Below are 22,612 nucleotides of genomic sequence, written 5' to 3' on the forward strand. Positions count from 1 at the left end.
AAAATGTTCCTCAAATTACTTTTGCTCTGTTTGTGGCGTCTGGTTGGTGAGTTTGAAATGTGTTTTTATGGCTTCAGTTGCTTCTGTTCTGTATCATGTGATAAATTACTGGTTAAATGAGTTGAAGAAGATTAACATTCACTGTTAGTGTCAGCAACGGTGGCTGTAGTGAAGCGCACGACTCAGGAAATAACTCAAAGAACCGTCTTTAATCTAATAATCCACACAACACACAGGAGAATCATGAGGAGAAACACAACCACGTAACCCCATACAGAAATGTAATATATGTACATATATGTCCCTATATCCGAGTACTGATGTCATATATGTTTCATATAAGGCAATACATTATTAGCGCATATATACAATCTCACGATATATGAAGATATAGGTTTATACCATGTATGAAATACCCATAGAATAATTCTTATATATACATATATTAAAATTATTTATATGATGATTTTTTATATGGTACTGTATGTTAATGCCATATATGTAAACAATATATGTCAAATTTATACATGTAAGTTTATTTAAACATAATATATGCAAACATTCAGTATGCTTGTATAGGATTGTATATGGATTAATATAGTGGTGTTTGAATCTTGGCATTTCATTCTAATTTAGTTTTGGTTCAGGCTTCGGACATTAAAAGCTCCATGTGTGTTTTTCTCCCCCCGTTGTAAGTGTACAATTTGAGCATTCGCTTGGTCTCGTGTGAGCATCTAGTTTTGCTTGGGCAGTATTCACTCTTTTGTCCATGTGTTAATTTGTTTAGCATGCGGCTTGTGCTCATCATTAGCCAAGGCGTGTACTTTCATGTTTTGTTCTAGCATGTAGCGGTTACTCTGGTACATGGGTGACGTTTTTCATCCTGTCCTCTAGAGGGCAACAAATGGAGGAAGTGGTTTTAAGGTTATGAGTAGCATAGAGGAGAGGCATGGGAATGGAGCATGGGTGAAAATGCCTGGAATCACATTGTATTTGAGAGTTAAGTGAATTGTACATTCTAATGCTTTACAATCTTGTTCAAATGCACATTTTTATGTACCATAAAAATATTAATTCATAGTGTTTGGAAGTTTGCAGAGAAGCTCGCAGAGGACTCTGTTATGGGGCTTGAGTGCACTGATACCTACTTCTTACCTGTGTTGGATTGTGCCAGTGCCTAATCTAGGATTTAGGATTGTATATCTTCATTGCCTGCTGGGACTGGGCCTTCTACAACACTCATATAAGAGACTTGCATTGCAGACTGTATATCCTTTTCCCTTTATGGCATTTTGAATTGTTTGGTACTGTTTTTTGTTTGTGTATCACTAGTATTTTGGGTTTGTAATTTATTTACTGTTTATTTGTTTACTTATAGTGTTGAGCTTTGATATTCACAATGCTGTCTTGGATTTCAATCCATGTGCTAATTGTTACTATGTTATCTCATTCAGTGGTTAAATAGATACAATTTATTTTTACTCCCTCATTGAGAATCTTACAGTTAGTTTGAACACAAACTATTGGCAAAAGTGAATTCCCGTTTTTTTGAGGATTTTTTATTGTATAAAAAACTAAGGCGAGCCAGTTACAAGCATGAAGGGGTTTGTTTGTTTCGATTGTTTATTTTTGAAGTCTAATAAAAAGCCCATTAACCTCTGCACCCTTGAGTCCTTCATCTCTTGCCTCACCTGACAATAAGTAACATTATAAATATTTTATATTTTAAATGTCATTTGTTTTATACATAGTATAGATTTTAAGACTCTACGACATTTGACAGTGATAATGATTTGTCACATATATAATTTAAACATATATAATATGTGGACTAAAGATATATGTCAATATATGGAATTTCTGATGCTGTGCATATATGTGCATTTATGTTTTTACTCTATATGAGCATATTAGGATATTTCATATATGAGACCTATATGTCAAAATATGCATTATACATACATTAACATATATAATATATGGGATACATTTATATGTCAATATATGGAATTGTTCCAATTTCTAATATGTTTCATATATGTTTTTACTTTATATATCACATATCGCATATATTGATATTTCATATATAGACATATATTACATTTCCGTATGGGACGTAGACGATACCGGACGATGAACTGAACAGAACTCAGGTTTAAATAACAGGGAGATCATGGGAAGAACAGAAACAGGTCTGGGATTAATGAACTAATGATAGACAGGGTTCGTACAGGTGCTGGAAATCCTGGAAAACGCTTGATTTTTAATGTGGTGTTTTCAAGGTTTGGAAAGTGCTTGTATTTTGGATAAAGTCCATAAACCTTCCTGAAATTATAATAGCTTGTTTTAATAATTTGTATCTGACAAAAGTTCACTTTTTAAATAAAATAAGTCAGAAAGGCCTAATTGCTTTTGGCCTTTTCATAAAAAGTTATTTCCGCTCGAGCCGCTCTGATTGTGCACGAGTGAAGCTACAGATGAACAGACAACATGCCGGAAGGTCTTATTTTTGGCTTGGAAAAAGATAAGAAACAAATCATGGTTGAAACGAGGACCAAAGTCTGCAAAAAGGACATTCATCTTTTCACCATGAGGGAGTCGACGCTTTCGAGCCACGTAAAAGGTAAGCCGTGGGGAATTTTAATCACACTTTAAGTTTGTTTAAGCTAGCTTACAAATGATAGTCAGCTTTTGGGAGGGATGTAAAATAAGTTTATTTAGCCGACAGCCAATGAAGAGAGTAAATGTCACTGAATGTTGATGAACTGAACCTGGAGTTATTCAGCCGCTCATGAACAGATAAAGCTCATGCCTGAACACTAGGAATCACACATGAACTGTGCAGTTGCTGTTCTGTCTCCGTGAGCTCCACCACACACGATAGCTTTATTGGTTTTGTTCTGCGCTCGTACACAGAGAGTTTGTGTCTGTTTCTTCCTGCCTCTGTTTGTTTCTGCAGTCCATGATTTGTTCATTTCCATATCAAACCCTAAACCTTTAACTGTTATAGAGTATAGTAATAGATGTAGAGACAGTGAACGCAGTGTGACCTTCAGCACTACATTACCCAGAATCCTCCCTGCTCCACCACCTGCAGGCATTCTTCTATCACCTCATCACCCCAGCACCAGATATATGTTCTTCTGTTTCATTCTCTGTTTGTTTGTCTATGTAGGCTATGGTTGAGCTTCTTCATTTGCCTGTATATGGATTTACTAAAGACAGTTTATCGTCATCTTCCTCGTTGTGCATGATTGACAGCCAGCTGTGACATGATGATGGATTATTATATCCGTTTAAAAGAGCATCTTAAGTAGGAAGAGACTCGTGAAGGACACCAGCTGGACAGACACAGAATTACACCTAAACTTCACAGTTAGGATCCTTGATGTAGATTGGCTGCTTCTACGCTTATGTTTAATATATTATTTAATTAGTATTTAACTTCATATAAAGCATATTTAAAAATTAAAATTAGGAACATAACATAATTTAAATAAAACTACTCATATGCAGCTGGTACAGTTATAAAATAAATAAAGAAATACCAAGATGTAACATTGTCTTCTTCATAACCCTCCTCTTATTCATCAGTCTCAACTGTCTGAACCCCAGATGCTGTTCTTTATATTTTTGACTGCATTGCATAATTAGGACTACACAATAACACATACAGTGATCTAATGGATGATTGCCAAATATAATTTTCAGCTTCTTACTAATAATTGGAAATCAAATTGATAAACACTTTGTTGATAACACATTCCTCCTGTTTTTGGTGTTATTCTTTAGGGAAGAAGAATGAAGATCTGATGGGAAGACTTCTGCATTGGGGATTTTTTCAGCACAGTGCAGTGGAAGCAGCCAGTGGAGGAGCCACAGGAATCTCCCTCTACCATCCTCAGGGGTCCGTTCTTCGTACGTCACTAACTCGGTTAGCTGGATTTGATTGTTGATGATTTGATTGATCTCGGATTGTTTGGTTCTTCGAAGCTCATCCTGGACTTGCTGTCAAAGCAACAGGTCCGTTAGCTTAAACCTGCTCGGGAGCTTATTTCATGTAAACAGGATTAGATCGCATCTTGAGGTGATATTTAAAGCAGCACTAGGTACTTTTCAACTAACTTTTCAACCTTTATAATACATTTTCAAGACTCTTGTGATGATACATCGACTTACAATAGGTTGAATGACACATCTGCCATAGCTTGATGGGGCCTGTATCGTTTTTAATCGTACTTTTAAACTTCGGGTTTATGGTAGTAACCCGAGAACAAAAAGAACTACAAAATTTGACTGCTTTACGGCATATACGTCACTTCCACCAACACCCACACTTCCTTAAATTCAGACGTGCGAGCCCAACTTTGTTTGTCGGATAATATAGTCATGTCCGAAGCAGTACTGACAAATAAGAAGGAAAAGGTTTTGTTGGAGGAAAGCAATATGAGGAAACAAAAAGGTGATGGGATTAAAGGCAGGACGAGGATCAACATTGGACCAGCGTTTGCTCGTTGGCGTGAGCTGAAGGAGGTGTGCCCGACCGATGCTGTCATGCTTGTTATGGTGATTACCTACCACTCAAACATTGAATTGAAGTATCATATAGATTCTGTAAAACGGTAAACAATAGACTACTATAATGACGCGGGCTTGTAAACGTGAGCATTGTGATTATTTGGCGTTTGAAATTTTTTTTTTGAAGCGCGACCCCCACCATACCACCCATCTCTACCCGACTCGAAGATCCACAACTCTGGGCACTTCCACCGGAGGACCCACACCTGTTCACCAGCCGGACCTGGGGGTCCCACACTTAAGCCCGGGCATCAATGACCCAGCCCAACCCGGGCCTCCAGAGAGCCACGCAACTGGTCACCTAAAATTAATCGACTTTAGGCAGGCCTCCGGTTTTGGCGGGCCTCCGGGCTTCCAGGGGAGGACCCTCCACCCGGCTCTACGCGACTGCCTCAGAGAACCAGAACCTCGTCCTGGGCACGGGCAGTTCGGTGCCCCCCCCGGGGGGGTCGGTGGCGCGCCACGACGGACTCAAAATTATCCGTCAGGTTTTTGTCAGGGAGGGGGCAAAAGTGGACGACTAAACACGCACCCGAGTACCGGACCCAGGGAATGGCATGCCGGAAAGCCCGTAAAAAGAGGTGCGCTGCGGGGGTTGGGCTAGAGACTTCCTGGAACAACCTGCTGAGAGACACGAGCGGGTCCGTGAAAGAAAAATGGACAGAGTCCGAAAGCCGAACTCAGCGAAAAGTCGACGACGGCAGTCTCGGCCGTCCGGTCCCCCGGCCGCTTTGGTAACTCTAGATAACCTCGGGCCGATTGCGCGGCGGCGACGACGACTCATTCGAATGTCTGCCCTATCAACATTCGACATGGCACATTCGGTGCCTACCATGGTGACCACGGGTAACGGGGAATCAGGGTTTGATTCCGGAGAGGGAGCCTGAGAAACGGCTACCACATCCAAGGAAGGCAGCAGGCGCGCAAATTACCCATTTCCAACACGTGACAAAAGATAGTGACAAAAAATAACAATACAGGTCTCTTTCGAGGCCCTGTAATTGGAATGAGCGTATCCTAAACCCATGGGCGAGGACCCATTGGAGGGCAAGTCTGGTGCCAGCAGACGCGGTTATTCCAGCTCCAATAGCGTATACTAAAGTTGCTGCAGTTAAAAAGCTCGTAGTTGGATCTCGGGAGTGGGCTGGCGGTCCGCCGCGAGGCGAGCCACCGCCTGTCCCGGACCCTGCCTCCCGGCGCCCCCCGAATGCCCTTAGCTGGGTGTCTGGTCCAGGGGCCCGGAGCGTTTACTTTAAAAAAATTAGAGTGTTCAAAGCAGGCCGCCTGTCGCCGTTGAATACCACAGCTAGGAATAATGGAATTGGACTCCGGTTCTATTTTGTGGTTTTCTGGAACCCGGGGCCATGATTGAGAGGGATGGCCGGGGGCATTCGCATTGCACCGCTAGAGGTGAAATTCTTGGACCGGCGCAATACGGGCGAAAGCATTTGCCAAGAATGTTTTTATTAATCAAGAAAGAAAGTCAGAGGTTCGAAGACGATCAGATACCGCACGATGGCGCGCCACAATGGGCGGATCAGCGTGTGCCTACCCTGCGCCGAGAGGTGCGGGTAAACCGCTGAACCCCGCTCATGATCGGGACTGGGGATTGAAACTATTTCCCATCAACGAGGAATTCCCAGTAAGCGCGGGTCATAAGCTCGCGTTGATTAAGTCCCTGCCCTTTGTACACACCGCCCGTCGCTACTACCGATTGGGTGGTTTAGTGAGGTCCTTGGATCGGCCCCACCGGAGCTCCTCGTGGGCCCTGGCGGAGCATCGAGAAGACGATCAAACTTGACCATCCGGAGGAAGTACATATAGTGGGTTCGCGGAAAAAAACCCATGCGTTTAATTGTCCAAAGGGTGAATAATTACCCAGAGGGACCGTAGGGCACATTCGGATCACTTCTCTCTGTTAATTACCACGCAATATGACCTTTCGTACTTACCCAGCTCCCGATGACCGCTCCTTTGATTCCCCCGGATAGTGCCCGTATGGACGCAGATAGGGGGCGACCAAGGGCTAAAAGGTGACCCCCCCCTCCGTCCGTGAACCAACTAAACGTTCACTCCTCATCTTCACACAGGTAAAAGGGGTAAGTCGCTCCATCAAGACCGCTAAACGTCCGATCCCCTGTTAAGGGATGGGCCACCGTTGACTGCAGCCCGCCGGCCCGTTATTCATCCGATCGACTATCGGTTTGACGAAGCGGTAAGCGAGGGTGAGGTCAGGGTCCCGCCAACCCACTATTTGCCCGATTACCTACTATTTTCGATTTCCGTGCCTTTCCATTGGACCAATCCTCGGGTGGACGGTTGCAGCCACGCCCCCATCTTACGGACCAGAGGAAGTAAAAGTCGTAACAAGGGTTCCGTAACAAGGTTCCGTAACAAGGTGAACCTGCGGAAGGATCATTACAGGTCTCCGGGCCTCAGAGCGTAGCCTCTACCCAGACAAATGCCTCGGGTCGCGCTCCGGCGCGATCCGAAACCCCCATTCAGTGAAAAACCCAAAGCGTGCGAGGGACTCTCCCCCCGACAGGTACCCGTTGGTCCCCCCCTGCTTCAAATCTGCTTCAAATTTAATAAAAAAATTTATTACAATGTTGAAATAAAAATGTAAAGGGTGTGCAAATACTATAAAATAGTGAATATAAATCATTGGGAATCATGTTCATCAAAACAGTGCAGATTTAATTTTAATTTAATTTAACATATGGCTGTTTGGATTTGACTGTTTCCTTATAAAGGTCCAGATTTTTTTTTAGAAATCGTTTTTTTTTTTTTTGTCAAGTTTTTTGCAGGTGTCTTTTTTAATTATATGATGTCATTACGTTGTCTTGACGCCAGCCAATCGCTGCATTGCTGATCGTGGTTTCGAGTATCGATCATCTGCCCTCTTCAGTGAACGCAGGAACGCGTAGTGATCTTAGATAAATTAATCCAGATATTTTAATCCAATCTGCAAATTCGTTTGAAGAACCAAATCAGCCAGAGTTCAGTTATCACGATTAGAAGATCTGGGATCTGTCAAATCATCTCAGATGTATTAAGCGAGGTATGAAGAACGGACCCCAGGTTTATCTCATCCACACGTCATCCAGAAACTCCATAGGCACCATCAAATCATTAGTTAGCTCTAATCCAACACCTAAAGCTGAAATATGCTGGCTGACACAAAGCTGTAACCAGCCTCTATTCCTATAAATCATGTTGTCAGAGTCTGCGTCTGTTCATGTTTTGTATTTTTTGATTTAGCTTTGCTGTTGTGTTCTAGTTTTTGCTGTTAGTTTGTTATTGGTTCAGTTCTCCTCCATTTCCTGCCTGTTTGTTTCTAAGGTCACTAATGGTTTGATTGAATGGTCACAGGTGTTTCACGGTTCTTTGGTTTGTTCTGTCTATTTAAGCCCTGTGTTTCTTTCAGTTCAGTGTCAGTTCTACATTGTGTTCAGTTAGGTTGTTAAAGTTGTGTGTATGGTTCCAGAGTTGTCTGTAAATAAATACTAAAAATGCTTGTGTTTAGATCCTGCATTCTTCCTTCCTTCCTCCATTGATGTGATTGGTTGTCTCCAATGGGGCTGTTGTTGTTGTTCTGGTTTATGATATCAGGGGCCTGGACCATGATGGTAGTTTAACAAACTCAGGGTTACAGGATTAGTTTAGAGTTGACAAAACCAAACCATTATCGCAAGCCATTTTAGCATTTAAACCTTCTGTCTGACTATCTATAAATATATTTAAAGATAGTAACAATTGTATTTTGACTAGTTAGAATGACAATTAGAGATATCTGCACTTATAATCGCACTAGTAAGAAATCTATTTAAGATATCTGTAATGACGTCAGAGATATCTTCAATAGACGCGTCACACATACGCAAAGGTAATTAGAGATATCTCTAATTCAGTTTCCACTAGTCACAACTCTATTTTAAGATATCTGAATTGTACCTGCTCCTAGTCAAATCTGCTGTTGTGTAGGGTTGTGACGTGAGGACATTTTCCACCAATAATCGACGAGTGACAACATTTGGATGCATATGATTAAATGCCCAGCAGACCCAGTCAAAAAAAAAAGAGAATGTTTTAATAACATTGACATGATGTAGCTATGATTACATTGATTAGTATATTTCGTTGTGTTTACTCGTGTCATAAAGGTAATAATCCACAAGGTGGGAGTGGTGTGTTGTGTTATAGCAAAAGATCTGCCATGTGATATTCTGCTGTGTTGAGTGATGAGCGCCAGTGCGTTGAAAAGTTATTTTAAAATTATAACATATGTAATGTTGCACCAGAAATAAGGCCAAATGCTTAGCTTTAAATCTGTTCGTTTGGGAATAAAAACTAACACAATTTAATCCACAGCATGCACATCTCAACCTTGTTTATTACTTTAATATATAGCCTAGAATAAGACAACAACCTTCTTGATCTTCTTAGCATATTATATGTCACTTTTACTTTTACAAATGTATTTTAGATATCTTTAAAATTGATGAATTAAAGATATCTTAAATGTGATTATGACTAGTCAAAAACCAGTTAGAGATATCTCTAATTATAATTTTTACTAGTAGTAATTCAGTTAGAGATATCTCTAATTTAATTATGACTAGTATAAAAACAATTATAGATATCCTTAATTACAATTTCTACTAGTCAAAACTCATTTGAAGATATCTGGAAATATTTTCCAATGGAAGAAGAGCATTATATAGATATCTTGAATGTATATTATGACTAGTTAAATTAACATTGTAGATATCTTCAATCCATATTATGACTAGTCACAATCACATTGGCACGCTCAAATCCTACGCCAGCTCAGGAGGTGGTGTACGCACGTTTGGAGTTAGTGCGAAAATGCGCAGAAAAACAATTCCTAACACCACAAAACGCACTGACAAGATATGCTATATGACCCACTGTAAAAAACAACAACAACATAGTAATTATAAACTTCAGTGTTTATTTTTGTGCAACATAGACTTCAATGTTTAATTTGTGTGACTATACCAAAGCTGACTGGGACTGAATAATTCAGACTGACAAAATAATACAAATTACATTCTTCTTCTTTTTAATATTAATAAAATAAATAATAACGACATTCTCCTTCTAAATAACAATAAGCGTCATTAATAATAAAAAATCATAATAATATAATAAAAAGAATCTTACAAATTGTCATGCAATTATTAATGTGAATGAATGCTAGGCTACTCAACATCACATCATCATCACTATCGTACACCCCAATACATGTGCTGTGATACAAAATTAAATGCTAATTGTTTCAAAACATGTGCTGTAAAATAATGCACTGTGAGGTAATTTATCATCCAAAAAGCGATTTAAACTGCTGGAGTGCGCTTCTCAACCTCCACATTATTAACAGTACTCGTAATTTGGGTCCATATTCGTTTGTTTTTGTGGGCGCCTTTAATCCCACTCTTTAAACAGTTTTTTGCTTAAAACAATTTTGCTTTTTTCCACTTCCCTGGTAGGCTAATTGTCTCGATGGGCGCGTCTCAATCATCTCACTAGTTCAGTAGTCAGAGCACTGATCAGGGATCAGCCCATTGACTTATGTCCTAATCAGTGCCCTGACTAGTGGACTAGTGAGATGATTGAGCGCGCCCGATCTCCGCGTCGGAGAAGTTTTGCTTCTTTGCCGTCTTCTGTTTGTCCATGGCGTAAAATGAGGGCGTGGGGGAGGCGGAGACTTGAATATATAGGGGCGTGTTATTCTAATGACGATCGTTTTCAGCCGCGGCATTTATCAAGGGCAGGTATTGCGTACACCTGGGTTGCAGAGGTGCGCACAGCTTCATAAATCAGGCGGTGAGAGGAGTGTAAGCATAATCTTACGCCAACATATACACCAGTTTCTACGCAAGATTGATAAATGAGGGCCACTGTGTTTAGAGATATCTTGAATCCGATTTCTTCCTAGTGCAATTATAAGTGCAGATATCTCTAATTGTCATTCTGACTAGTCAAATTATAATTATCACTAGTCAAAATACAATTGTTACTATCTTTAAATATATTTATAGATAGTCAGACAAAGGTTTAAATGCTAAAATGGCTTGATATACTGTTCACTGCTGATGTCAGAGCGTTTGATTGGCTGTTCACTGCTGATGTCAGAGCGTGTGATTGGCTGTTCACTGCTGATGTCAGAGCGTGTGATTGGCTGTTCTCTGCTGATGTCACAGCGTGTGATTGGCTGTTCTCTGCTGATGTCAGAGCGTGTGATTGGCTGTTCTCTGCTGATGTCAGAGCGTGTGATTGGCTGTTCACTGCTGATGTCAGAGCGTGTGATTGGCTGTTCTCTGCTGATGTCACAGCGTGTGATTGGCTGTTCTCTGCTGATGTCAGAGCGTGTGATTGGCTGTTCTCTGCTGATGTCAGAGCGTGTGATTGGCTGTTCACTGCTGATGTCAGAGCGTGTGATTGGCTGTTCTCTGCTGATGTCACAGCGTGTGATTGGCTGTTCTCTGCTGATGTCAGAGCGTGTGATTGGCTGTTCAGGATCAAAGCCTGAATAGATTGGTTTGGTTTTGTCAACTCTAAACTAATCCTGTAACCCTGAGTTTGTTAAACTACCATCATGGTCCAGGCCCCAGATCCAGAAGAGCTGGAAAAACATTTTAGTTTTAGTTCAATAATATAAATGTTCACTGAAGTTAAAAACATTTTATTTCAGCTATTTGTCAAGGAAACATTTCTCAATGAAGTTTAACTTGATGTACTAAAATATCTAAAGCTGAAATAAAATGAATAAAAACTACACAGGGCCTATAAAACCCCCAAAACTATTAACAATCACACAAACACAGAATTACTAAAACCTTAACTACAATGAAAATGGACAATATCAGAATAAAAACAGGCTCAAAACATTGATCAAAATATAATATTATCTCAATGATAGTAAAATAATATGATACACTGGTTTGAGTCTCACAGGAGCTCAAGATTTAAATGTTAGTTTAAGACTCACTAAAGTAACTTTGAGAAGAAAACCATCGAACAGGATTATTTCTGAAGCAATTTATCAGTCTTTTGTTGTCTTTTCATATTAATAATAACAATAATTAATGTGTTTTATGGCTTCAGTCGCTTCTGTAATAAATGACTGGTTAAAATTAAAACATTTCTTCAGGAGGGATTGAAGTGAGGAAGAGCGTGAACAGAGGAGATTCAGTCACTCTAGACTCTCATCTCACTGAAGTGGAGGATGGTGATCAGATTACGTGGTGGCTTAGAAGCACTTTAATCGCTGAAATCAATGTAACGGCCGACAGCTTCACTGTATATGATGATGTTCTTGATGGGAGATTCAGAGACAGACTGAAGCTGGACAAACAAACTGGATCTCTGACCATCACAAACATCACAATCAAACATACTGGAGTTTATCAACTATGGATCAACATATATCGGCCGGTTTCTTTCGTTTCGACGGTTTCTTTCTTACTCACTGTCAGTGGTGAGTTAAAAACATTTACACCTGTTTTTTAATGACAAAGTTAAAATTGATTCATACAAAATTTTGTTTCTTTTTGTTGTTTTATGATATTGTTTATTTCAAATGTTGAACTATTTAATTTAATAAACCATTATAATCTGTTGATCTGAGACAAACCCTGTTTCTGTTTGTTCTGTGTGTTTGATGATTCAGTGTCAGTGACGGAGGGAGATTCAGTCACTCTAGAGTCTGGTCTCACTGATCTACTCACTGAAGTGGAGGATGATGATTGGATTTGGTGGAGGTTTGGAGATGAAGGCACTTTAATCGCTGAAATCAGTGTAGCGGCCGACATCTTGACTGTATATGATGATGTTCTTGATGGGAGATTCAGAGACAGACTGAAGCTGGACAATCAAACTGGATCTCTGACCATCACAAACATCACAATCAAACATGCTGGAGAATATGAACTAAAGACCAACTATGCTGGACGTTATCAACTAGACAACAGGCATTACTGGCCTTATTATTTTCTCTCTGTCTACGGTGAGTTAAATTTCAGTTTCACATGTTTTATTTATTACAGTGAGATCTACAGAAGTGTCTTATCATGAATAATTAGTTTAAATGACTAATTCTCTTACTGTTTTACATTAACAGCAGGTTTATATTGAACTTTCTGTTAAATAGTTTTAAATGTTCTACTTTTGATCATCTTGGTTCCTCTTGATGTTTCTTCCTCGTCTTCTTGAATATCTTCATTCATCCTCATTTCTCTTTATTCTCTGATGTTTTCCAGCTCGTCTGCCTGTTCCTGTCATCAGCAGTAACTCTTCTCAGTGTTCTTCATCATCATCATCATCATCATCATCATATTGTTCATTGGTGTGTTCATCAGCGGAGAATGTGAGTCATGTGACTCACATTCAGCGGTGAATGTGAGTCATGTGACTCTCTCCTGGTACAAAGGAAACAGTTTATTGTCCAACATCAGTGTGTCTGATCTCAGCATCAGTCTCTCTCTACCTCTGGAGGTGGAATATCAGGATAAAAACACCTACAGCTGTGTGCTGAACAATCCCATCAGCCACCAGACTCAACATCTGGACATCACTCAACTCTGTCACACATGTTCAGGTACGGCAGCAACGCTGATATTAGTTGATGTCAGCGCTGATATTAGCGTTTATTGACTGAGCTGATCTCAGTTTGATGTTTTTTTTCCTCAGTCCACTGTTGTGGTCCCACTGAAGCTGTGATCCGATTGGTCCTCGCTGCTCTGGTGGGCGTGGCTACTGTCATGATTGTGGTTTATGACATCAGATCCAGAAGAGCTGAACGAGATCAAGCTCATATTCACACCTCAGGTACATGATTGATGATCTCATCTCTCACAAACTGATTTTGCATATATTAATATTGGTTTAGATTTATTAATTAATGGCTTCATATTTCCATCTTTTTCAGGAAGAGCTTGAATCTAAAGCAGAACGCTGAACTTTAAAGATTCTTCAAGTGTGTTTTTGTCATCATAAATACTGATGATTATTTGAGCTTCTGCTCTCTTTCAGTGTCAGATTTTTAAAATCTTATTTGTAAGTTTATATTTCTCTCTGATACAACAATGATATAAAATAATAAAGAGTCACACAGATCTCACTTTAATACTGCTGACGGATCTAAAGGTTTTCAACAACAACCTGTGTTGTATTTGAAGAAAGCAACCTTACATTGGTGTTTATTTTCTTTGTTTTGTTTTATATTAATTTCATTAGTCATTCATGTATTCAGATTATTATGATCTGATTTACTTCACTTATCATTTAATAATGTTATCATTATTGTTAATTTTTGTCCCTTTGTGTGTTCTATGACTTATTGTCCTCATTTGCTTGCTCTTGTTGTTTAATCTTATGATTGTGTGTTTGAAGGGATGTTTGTCTTCACGAGTAGGAGATCACAGAATGTCTCAAGGCTTTTATCATCACAGGACGATGTTGTGAAGTAGTAATTCTCCATAGTTTTTCTCTTGGTATAATAACACTTGTTGTAAATGTATTGGTCAGATGAAGCCAGAGCATTGAGTGGTGTAACTTCTGGACAGACTCTGAGCATTGAAACATATGCAACTAAGATTATTCAACAAACTCTGCTCTGTTATGATCATCACTTCGTCTCCTGCTTTCTCAGTCAAATTCTCAGGCTGATAGACTTATATCTTCTGGCAAGGATTCGGCGCCGGGGCTGAATCTGATATTTGGAGAGCCATCAGAACCAACATTTTGGCTCGATCTAACATGCTGTCCATTTGCCAAATGTATTTTCTTGCCTTTTCAATAAAGTTTTCTCACTCTGAAGTTCAAGAGTCTCTCCATGTTTTATTATTTACTGTCGAGCGCCTCCTGGAGGAATAATTCATATATATCTAAAAAAGTTCAGCAGTGGCCACAAATACAGCTCTATTTTAAAACATTCTTTGTAAATGTTTAAATTATTATTAGCTCATAAATTTTCTTTTTGTTTTATCAATCCACAATAATAAACACACAACAGGCCGAGCTATGGGAATAGCGAACAGCGCTGAAAACTTTCCAGGCAGGTTTTTTTGTCTGCACAGACCTCAGGCTCTCCCACTCCACCGCCCCGGTCTTTGAGATCTCCATCCAGAACCGCTTCTTCCCTTCTTTGTGAGTCAGAATGCGATGCTGTGATTATCGGCAGTTCCATCGTTCGGCACGTCCATGCTGCCTCAGGACAGGTAAGGTGTGCAGTCACTGTTTTCCTGGTGCTCGTGTTCTTGTTGTCTCTGCACAGATTCCGCCGATCCTGAATGGGGACGAGAGCGTCGGAGCGATTTGTGCTGAATGCGAAGGTGAACGGCATCAGGATATGGCAGACGGAGGTTCTGAAGACGGACTTCATGAGCCTGATGGAGACGGTAAGCAGAACATCACACGCGACGAGGGTCATCATGTCCGGAGCGCATCCCACATATCGATGAGGACTGAAAGGTTCAGTAGATTATTTGCTCTAAATGAATGGTTGATGTCATGGTGTAACTCAATCTCTTCTGGGAGTGGCCTAGGCTTTTCCGTGCTGATGGCCTACACCCCAGCAGGATCCGAGCAGATCTTCTGTTGGAAAATATCTCCTCTTAGCCTCCGTCCACACGGAGACATGTTTAGCTGTATACATTTTGTACCGTATCAGTGTTTCGTCCACACGGATCCAGCGTTTTGGAAGAATGAATCCGATATTTTCTGAAACCGGGTCCCAGAGTCGATAAATCTGAAAACGACAATCTTGCGTTTTCGTGTGTACAGCCAATCCGTATATTTTGTGAAACGGTGATGTCATCACGCTACGTCCGGCACGGTGAAAGACTAAAGGGATACAGCTACGGGCACTGGGTATGCGCACATTAATAATGCGTCATTTAATGACCATATCTGCATTAGTGTAAGGGTAGGTTTAGGGTTGGGGAGGTGTAGGCGTTAATAAAACACATCTGTTAAGTAGCAAATGTATTTATTGTTATTTTATCGTGAGATTTTGCCTCACCTCCTTCCACCGCTATTCCCCTTCTAGCCACAACTCTTCTCCTCCGTTATTAGTGTATTTCTGTGGCAGAATTACAGCGCCACACACTGGCCTGGCATGTTTACTACATCGTTTTGAGTCGGTTTCAGTGATCTCGTTGTTACGGGTACAGAGTCTACGGAGACAAGATGGTGAGTATCAGGTTTATTTGAACAACCAGTTGAGTTTGAAACTTGACAGAGTGAAGATGGGCTGATGATAGTTCGTGTTTGTGTTGCTCAGGGTGCACTGGGAGATCGTAGGAGGTATCGCAGGAGAGGAACGCTGGAGAACACAGAACACACACACGCTGGACACTGGAGATCGCTGGAGACTGGGTAGAAGACACTGGAGACGGGTAAGTAACATCGAGGGAGTCCTTAAGGTCAGCCGAAGAGGTTAGTACCTTTCTCTAACGAGACCGGACAGTGACTGCGTGGGTGTGTGTGCCTTTTGTGCTCCTGGTGATTGTGGTGGTGGTGGGTTGCAGGTGTGCGTGGTTAATACTCAGGTGAAAGTGTGCGCTGTGTATCTGTGACGTGGGAGCCTGGCGTGTCTGTGACACTCGTGTGGACGCAAGATCGGATTGGGAAAGCTCTGGCTTCGTGTGGACGGGGCCTAAGACGCTACACACTGTATGACTAGTGAGTCAAAGCACAAATGTCTTTGTTCCACCCACATAGTTAGTTGATAGTAATGTGAGTGTAGTGCATTCTAGAGAGACTGTTTCTATTTCCCGATCAGTGAGGTCAAACAATAAATCTGTCATAGGAATAGAAAAGATTACTGTGATTAAGCCAGAAAACCAAACCATTAGTTAACAAGTCCCACAATTCAGCACAAGCATGGTCTGAATGGTTATGACGACGCTGTTGCAAATATCTATAGAGATATTCTTAATGTTACTCAGAGAACAGGACACAGAGTTCATTTATTTGAAGTGCTTGTGCTAAATGTTTCACTCTCAGATAGAAGAAAAAATCTCCTATCTCTTGCTTTGGCCAGCGTGTATAGACCTCCAGGGCCCTGTGTTGATTTCCTAAAAGAGTTTGCTGATTTTTTTCTCAGACCTTTTGGTCACTGTTGATAAAGTATTGATTGTCTGTGATTTTAACATTCACGTTGATAATACAAACGATGCGTTAGGGGTCGCATTCACAGATTTATTAAACTCCTCAAGCAAAATGCCACTAGACCACTCAATGTTTGAATCATACACTAGATTTAATTATATCGCATGGAACTAATCCTACCGATATAGATATCATACCGCAAAGTGATGTCACTGATCAGTGCCTTGTTACTTGCTCACTGTGTACTGATGATATTTGCCATATCACGCCGTTCAAGCTGGCGGTTATTAAACCTCTCACTGAGAAACCACAACTAGATCCAAATGAATTAGCAAATTACAGACCCATTTCAAATCTTCCATTTCTGTCTAAAATGCTAGATAAAGTTGTGTCTGCTCAATTCTACCTGTGAAAAACTTCAGACCTCATCACCGCACAGAAACTGCGCTCGTTAAAACTATAAATGACTTGCTCTCAGCTGCTGACCAAGGCTGTGTCTCTAGTACTAGATTTACTTGATCTTAGTGCTGCGTTCGACATTATAGATCATAAAATACTCTTAGATCAACTACATTTCCTGCGACGCTGCTTTGAAACGATATGCACTGTGAAAAGCGCCATACAAATAAATGTGAATTGAACTGGAGGCCGCTGCCAGTCCGGTAGATGTGTGTGAACGAAAACACAACGCAACCCGGCCGGGTCTCCTTCTGTTCTTTTTTGCTCGATATGTAATTCAGCCGTTTTTAGACGAACTGTAGAACACACCCCTGCTACCAGCAGGAGCCACTACGGTACGCACAGAAGGTCAATATTCATCATTAACCAAACGCTTTTCACCTGCACAAGATCTCAGACCGATGCACGAAAGCAACCAGACAGTGCAACCGTGCCCTTATTCTAGCTTTAGTCATCGAGTCACAGCTAATACTGTCTTAGCATGTGGTTAACACTTCATCTTTTATAACACGAGATCACACAGTTGATGAAAACGTCATGCGATCCACTCACTGTCTCGGTTAAAACACACGCATGTCTCAGATTTGTTCATCCATTTGAGCTTGATTTTGGTACATTAATAATAAAACGGCTTATGCAAATATATGACTACATATATAAAGCCACAATATCCACTTGGACAACACAGTGTTAAATTATTTATAAAATGCAGTGTTTTTTTCTATTTCCTGAAAAGTAGCGGTTTTGGACAAGCATAGTTTAGTAAGTAAGCTTCTGGGTGTCTTGGGGCCAAAATGTATTTTAGCCATGTCACAATATGGGGTAAATCCAGCGCTGTATGTGTCCGTTATACTGTTGAAAATTACACCAGTGACAGGAAGTCGAGGCGTACTGGAGCTCAAAGTGAGAAACTGACCATGTTCAGAGTGTGAATTAAGAGCTTAAATGAGCTAGAAGGTCACATGCACTAACACTGAATCAATAGGCAGTTATTTTAACTTATTCTAGCGTTTCACTTCACTTTACTACAGAGCAGCTTCACATCAGCACGTCTGTCATTTTATTACTGAACCAGTTTTGAAGAGTTACTCTCTTCATATTTGTGGACTGAAACCGTTGAAGATGTTTCTCCCTGTTTTGCTCTGCTTGTGTTTGTGGCGTCTGGTTGGTGAGTTTGAAAAGTGTTTTTATGGCTTCAGTTGTTTCTGTTCTGGTAACACGTGATAAATGACTGGTTCATTTAGTCAGAGAGGATCAACATTCACTCTTTCAGGCTCCGCACATTCATTAACAGCGTATTCGAGATCAGCGAGCTGTCAGTTTAACAGCGGTGAACATTTCCACATTTACATTAAATATGCCATTCTCATGAATGGAGTTCAGCACTGAAATTACATCAAAGAATTTGCCATTGAGGATAATGAAATTACAGAATTGTCAATATTTTAATCTTCGTGTTCCTATTAATTCCTTTCACATTCACTGTTATCATTAATCCAGTTTCAGCAGAGAAAGTGCTTTCCAAAAGGTCTGGACACTTTGACAATCAAAAAGACAAATGGCGTGAGACTCTTCAGGACTATTATAAAAAGAGATTTCATCCCAATATCCATAAACTTAGAGAGTAAGATAGTAGTTGGATATATTTTATGTAAGATCTTTAAGTGAATTTCTCTTTCCTCATCTGAAATAACAGCCGTGCCTTTCTCCAATGAACTTCCTTCAGAAAGCAATTCCAATAAAACTTTCTCTTTTTAAATGAAAGACCTGTCAAATATCAATTAGAGCGTTTTTTATCAGATGTTTTTACCATTTATAAGGAAATTAGTCTTTAGCATCTACTTTAGAATAAGACCGATGGCTGCTCATCAAATGAACAAGTCCAGAAGGGATAGCTTACTGTAAAAAAATCTTTATATTTTACAGGAAAATTTTACTTAGCCGTAAAAGAATCAGAAGAATAAATGTTGTGTGTTGAATCAAGCAGATCACTCAAGTCATTTAAACCATAATCCAACCCTTTCTACTAAAAGATACTCTTGCCTCTAATTGTAATCAATTAGTTATTCCACACTTTCATTCTATGAGGAGAGAAATTATGAACAAATCACAGTTTCCAAGCCAAGAGTGCTTGAAATCCAGATGAAGACACTGAGAAAATTAAGACCATCCACTTTCTTTGATTGTTTCTTCTATTGATTCTTTTAAAGACATTATGCGGAATAAAAAAACAAATCAAATCAGGGTCAGAGTCTTTGTTCTTGGAGAAGTTTCCCTCACAGCAAATTATGCCACTTCCAGGAAATCATGTGATTTAGGACAAAATTGCTCATTTAGAAAAAAGCTTTAAGTGAAGTTGATAAAACATAATTGTGCTATTATTATTATTATTTTATATTATTCTTTAGTTATAATCATTATACATTTTGGATAATGTAGTAAATCTATGCATGAAATTTGAGGAAGGTTTCATGTAAAATATGCGGTATTGTTACTGTATACTGTAGGAATGACCCAGTAGGCGAAACTGGTTTGTAGTTCTGATTCTGATGCGCTTGGAGAAGCTGTGATCTGATTGGTCGTCTCTGCTCTGGTGGGCGGGGCTGTTGTTGTTCTGGTTTATGACATCAGATCCAGAAGAGCTGGACAGGATTTTTGATGACTGATTTTTAATGTCTTTCTATATTCCTCTTCATCAGAGCTGTATGGAGTCAGCTTGAAAATATAAAATATAAAAATAAAAACAGGTTCAAAACATTGATAAAAATATAATAGTATCGCAATGCTAGTGAAATATGATACACTGGTTTGAGTTTCACAGGATTTCCAGCTTTAAATATTAGTTTAAGACTCACTAACGTTAAATTTTTAACTTCTCAACTTCACAGGATACTTTTAAGAAGAACACCATCGAACAGGATCTACAGGAAGTTGAGCTGGAGCTTAAAGGACAACTCCGGTGGATTTTTAAGTTTATCTTGATCGTTATATCTTTGTGAGTTCTGTGTGTAGAAAGAAAAGTGAACCGGATTGGTGTTTGCGACACGGAGTTATTACAGTTAACGCCCAGAGCCCCCTCAGCTAAACGGCAGCTTTAGGGGCATAAACGTAACGGGTGTCTTTGTGCCTCTTAACAGACACAAAATGCAATTAAAACGTCTGTCTAACATGAACAGCTCCCTTACACGACAACGAGATGCGTATAACCACTTAAACTCACCTAAATAGTGTTTTAGACGGCTAGCACTTTTAAGAAATATGCTAAACACAAGCACACTTTTAGTGAAGTTTTAGTGTATTTATACAATATACAGCTCTGGAAAAAATGAAGAGACCACTTAACATGGATTTCTCTTAATGTTTTCTTCATAATACTTATATAATACAATATATTAAATATGTAGCGTATGCATTTATCATTTGAATGTTTTCAAAGTTGACTCTATATAGATGAACAAGCATTTGTCAACTATTATTAATGATTTCAATATGCATACTTATTAATATGTTGTTCACTTTTACTTCTTTAAAGGCTGTTGTCCATTACATGAAACGTTTAACAGGCTACTACTGAAATTCCCACAAGGATTTTAACATCATATTATTAGAAATGCATCATAAGCACCGATCTCTACAGAGAACAGTGATCAGGGCCGGACTGGGACACAATTTCAGGCCGGGAAATCCTACACCCATCCAGGCCAATATGCCCCCAAAATAAAATGTCGAAACACAGACAACCCTATTTTTAGACCTAAATAATTAAAGGCTTGATCTCAAACGGTACCCTCACTTCCCCTTTCCTTTTCTTCATTTTCTTAAATATCTCTGTCTCCATCTAGTTTAGTATAAATCAAAGTATTATATTTAAGACAAAATGTTGTTTTTATGTTTTTAAGTTTAAAATTGTTTTATTAAATATCCCAAATTTAGCAACACTATATTTCCTACAATATGTAAAAGCTTTTTCTCTGCCTGGCTGAATCTGATGAGTGATCACTGCACCACAGCGAGTGCTAGGATGATTATCTCCACCTTCTTTTGATTAAAAAAAGGGGGGAAAGTTTTAAGACTCAGACTAATTCCCTGATCAGTGCCTTTCCTACCAAACTAGTTAGCTGATTGAGACGCACCCATAATTGTATAAATAAATGTCCAAATGTATTCAGTAATAAACTATATTTTGACAGTATCTACAGGGGCATAGCACAAGATCCAGGCCAATGCACCATCTCCTGGCCCTCTGCACTGCAGTCCTGATGAGCCCCCATGTTCCCAAAACAAAAAAGCTGTGGATACTATTTACAAAGTGAAATAGCTTCAGTGAAAATAGATTAGATTTACACCATATAAAAGGAGCAGTTCTTTGCAATATGTGTAAATAGTAATAACATGCAATTTATACTTTTTGACAGAAACATAATATTTGCACCTCAGTATTGTTATACATTAACATGATTCACTAATAATACGTGTAAATGATTATATTTATTCAAATTATTAAATGAATGCAGCCTTAATGGGACACCTATCCCTAATTATTTTCACTGACAAATATTGCACATTATGTGGTGCATTTCAGTCTTTAAGTGTTTGTGTTTAGGTTGTACACTTTATTTATTTGTGTGTACTTTTTAGATAATTATTCTCTAATTTTACATTAAAATATGTTGCATGTTAAAATTGTAGACTGGCCCTTTAAGAATTGCGACTGTAAATCATGCGAAAGAGAGTGGAGTCGCACCTTTTCTTTACTGCATCTGTAATATTTAGGATTTAAGATAATATTTATTATATTTGCTTAATTTATTAACAAATCAAGATGAAAGGAAGATTACTCATGAAGAAGACGGATTATGTGGGTTGTTTTTATTGGACAAGGAGCGAGTTGACTGGAAACTTATGCAATATGCGAACACATTGCTTTTGGAACATTTCTTCATTTTTATTCAAAGTAAATGCCTTTCCGAAGTGATGGGAAAAGCATTGTCCTTTTGTTGTCTGGACTATTGCTCCTCCCTGTTCACAGTACCTATCAATATTACATAATGTGAATATGTGTCTGCTAAATTACTAATGTAACTTTACACTAAATAATATTCATCTCTTTTAGCGATAGTAGGTAGGGGTGCTACCGCTAACGTTCGCTAGCAGTTCAATACTAATTTAACACAGAAAAAAAGAACTGTATTTACAGATAAAACTGACCTTCACTTGAAGCCCTGAACAGGTCAGTAAGTTTGCAACGTTTTGCTGCTTCTTCTTTGAGTGCCTTCTTTTTCTTTTTCTTTGCCCTTTCCCTCTCTGCTTGACCTGCCGCTTTCTCCATCATCGGGTGCTGCCCGCGCGTTTGGCTGAGGCAAGTCGGTCAAGACCAGACTAACAGATTCGTGATTTATTTGTTTTTATTATTATTAATAATTTTATTGAATGCCGA

General features: G+C 39.4%; 1 protein-coding gene across 1 annotated transcript in view; it reads left to right on the forward strand.

Annotated features, from left to right (window-relative positions):
* Positions 1-16,288, forward strand: part of LOC137040698 (SLAM family member 5-like) — a 34,664-nt gene extending 18,376 nt beyond the window's left edge. Inside the window, exons 5-10 of the mRNA XM_067416469.1 lie at positions 13,099-13,201; positions 13,294-13,431; positions 14,761-14,822; positions 14,879-15,075; positions 15,887-16,041; positions 16,155-16,288. Coding sequence (XP_067272570.1) covers positions 13,099-13,201; positions 13,294-13,431; positions 14,761-14,822; positions 14,879-15,075; positions 15,887-16,041; positions 16,155-16,288 — 789 coding nt within the window. The remainder of the gene's footprint in view (positions 1-13,098; positions 13,202-13,293; positions 13,432-14,760; positions 14,823-14,878; positions 15,076-15,886; positions 16,042-16,154) is intronic.
* The last annotated feature ends 6,324 nt before the right edge of the window (positions 16,289-22,612 follow it).

This window comes from Pseudorasbora parva, chromosome 14 (genome assembly GCF_024679245.1).
Source record: "Pseudorasbora parva isolate DD20220531a chromosome 14, ASM2467924v1, whole genome shotgun sequence".
NCBI classification, from domain to species: Eukaryota; Metazoa; Chordata; class Actinopteri; order Cypriniformes; family Gobionidae; genus Pseudorasbora; species Pseudorasbora parva.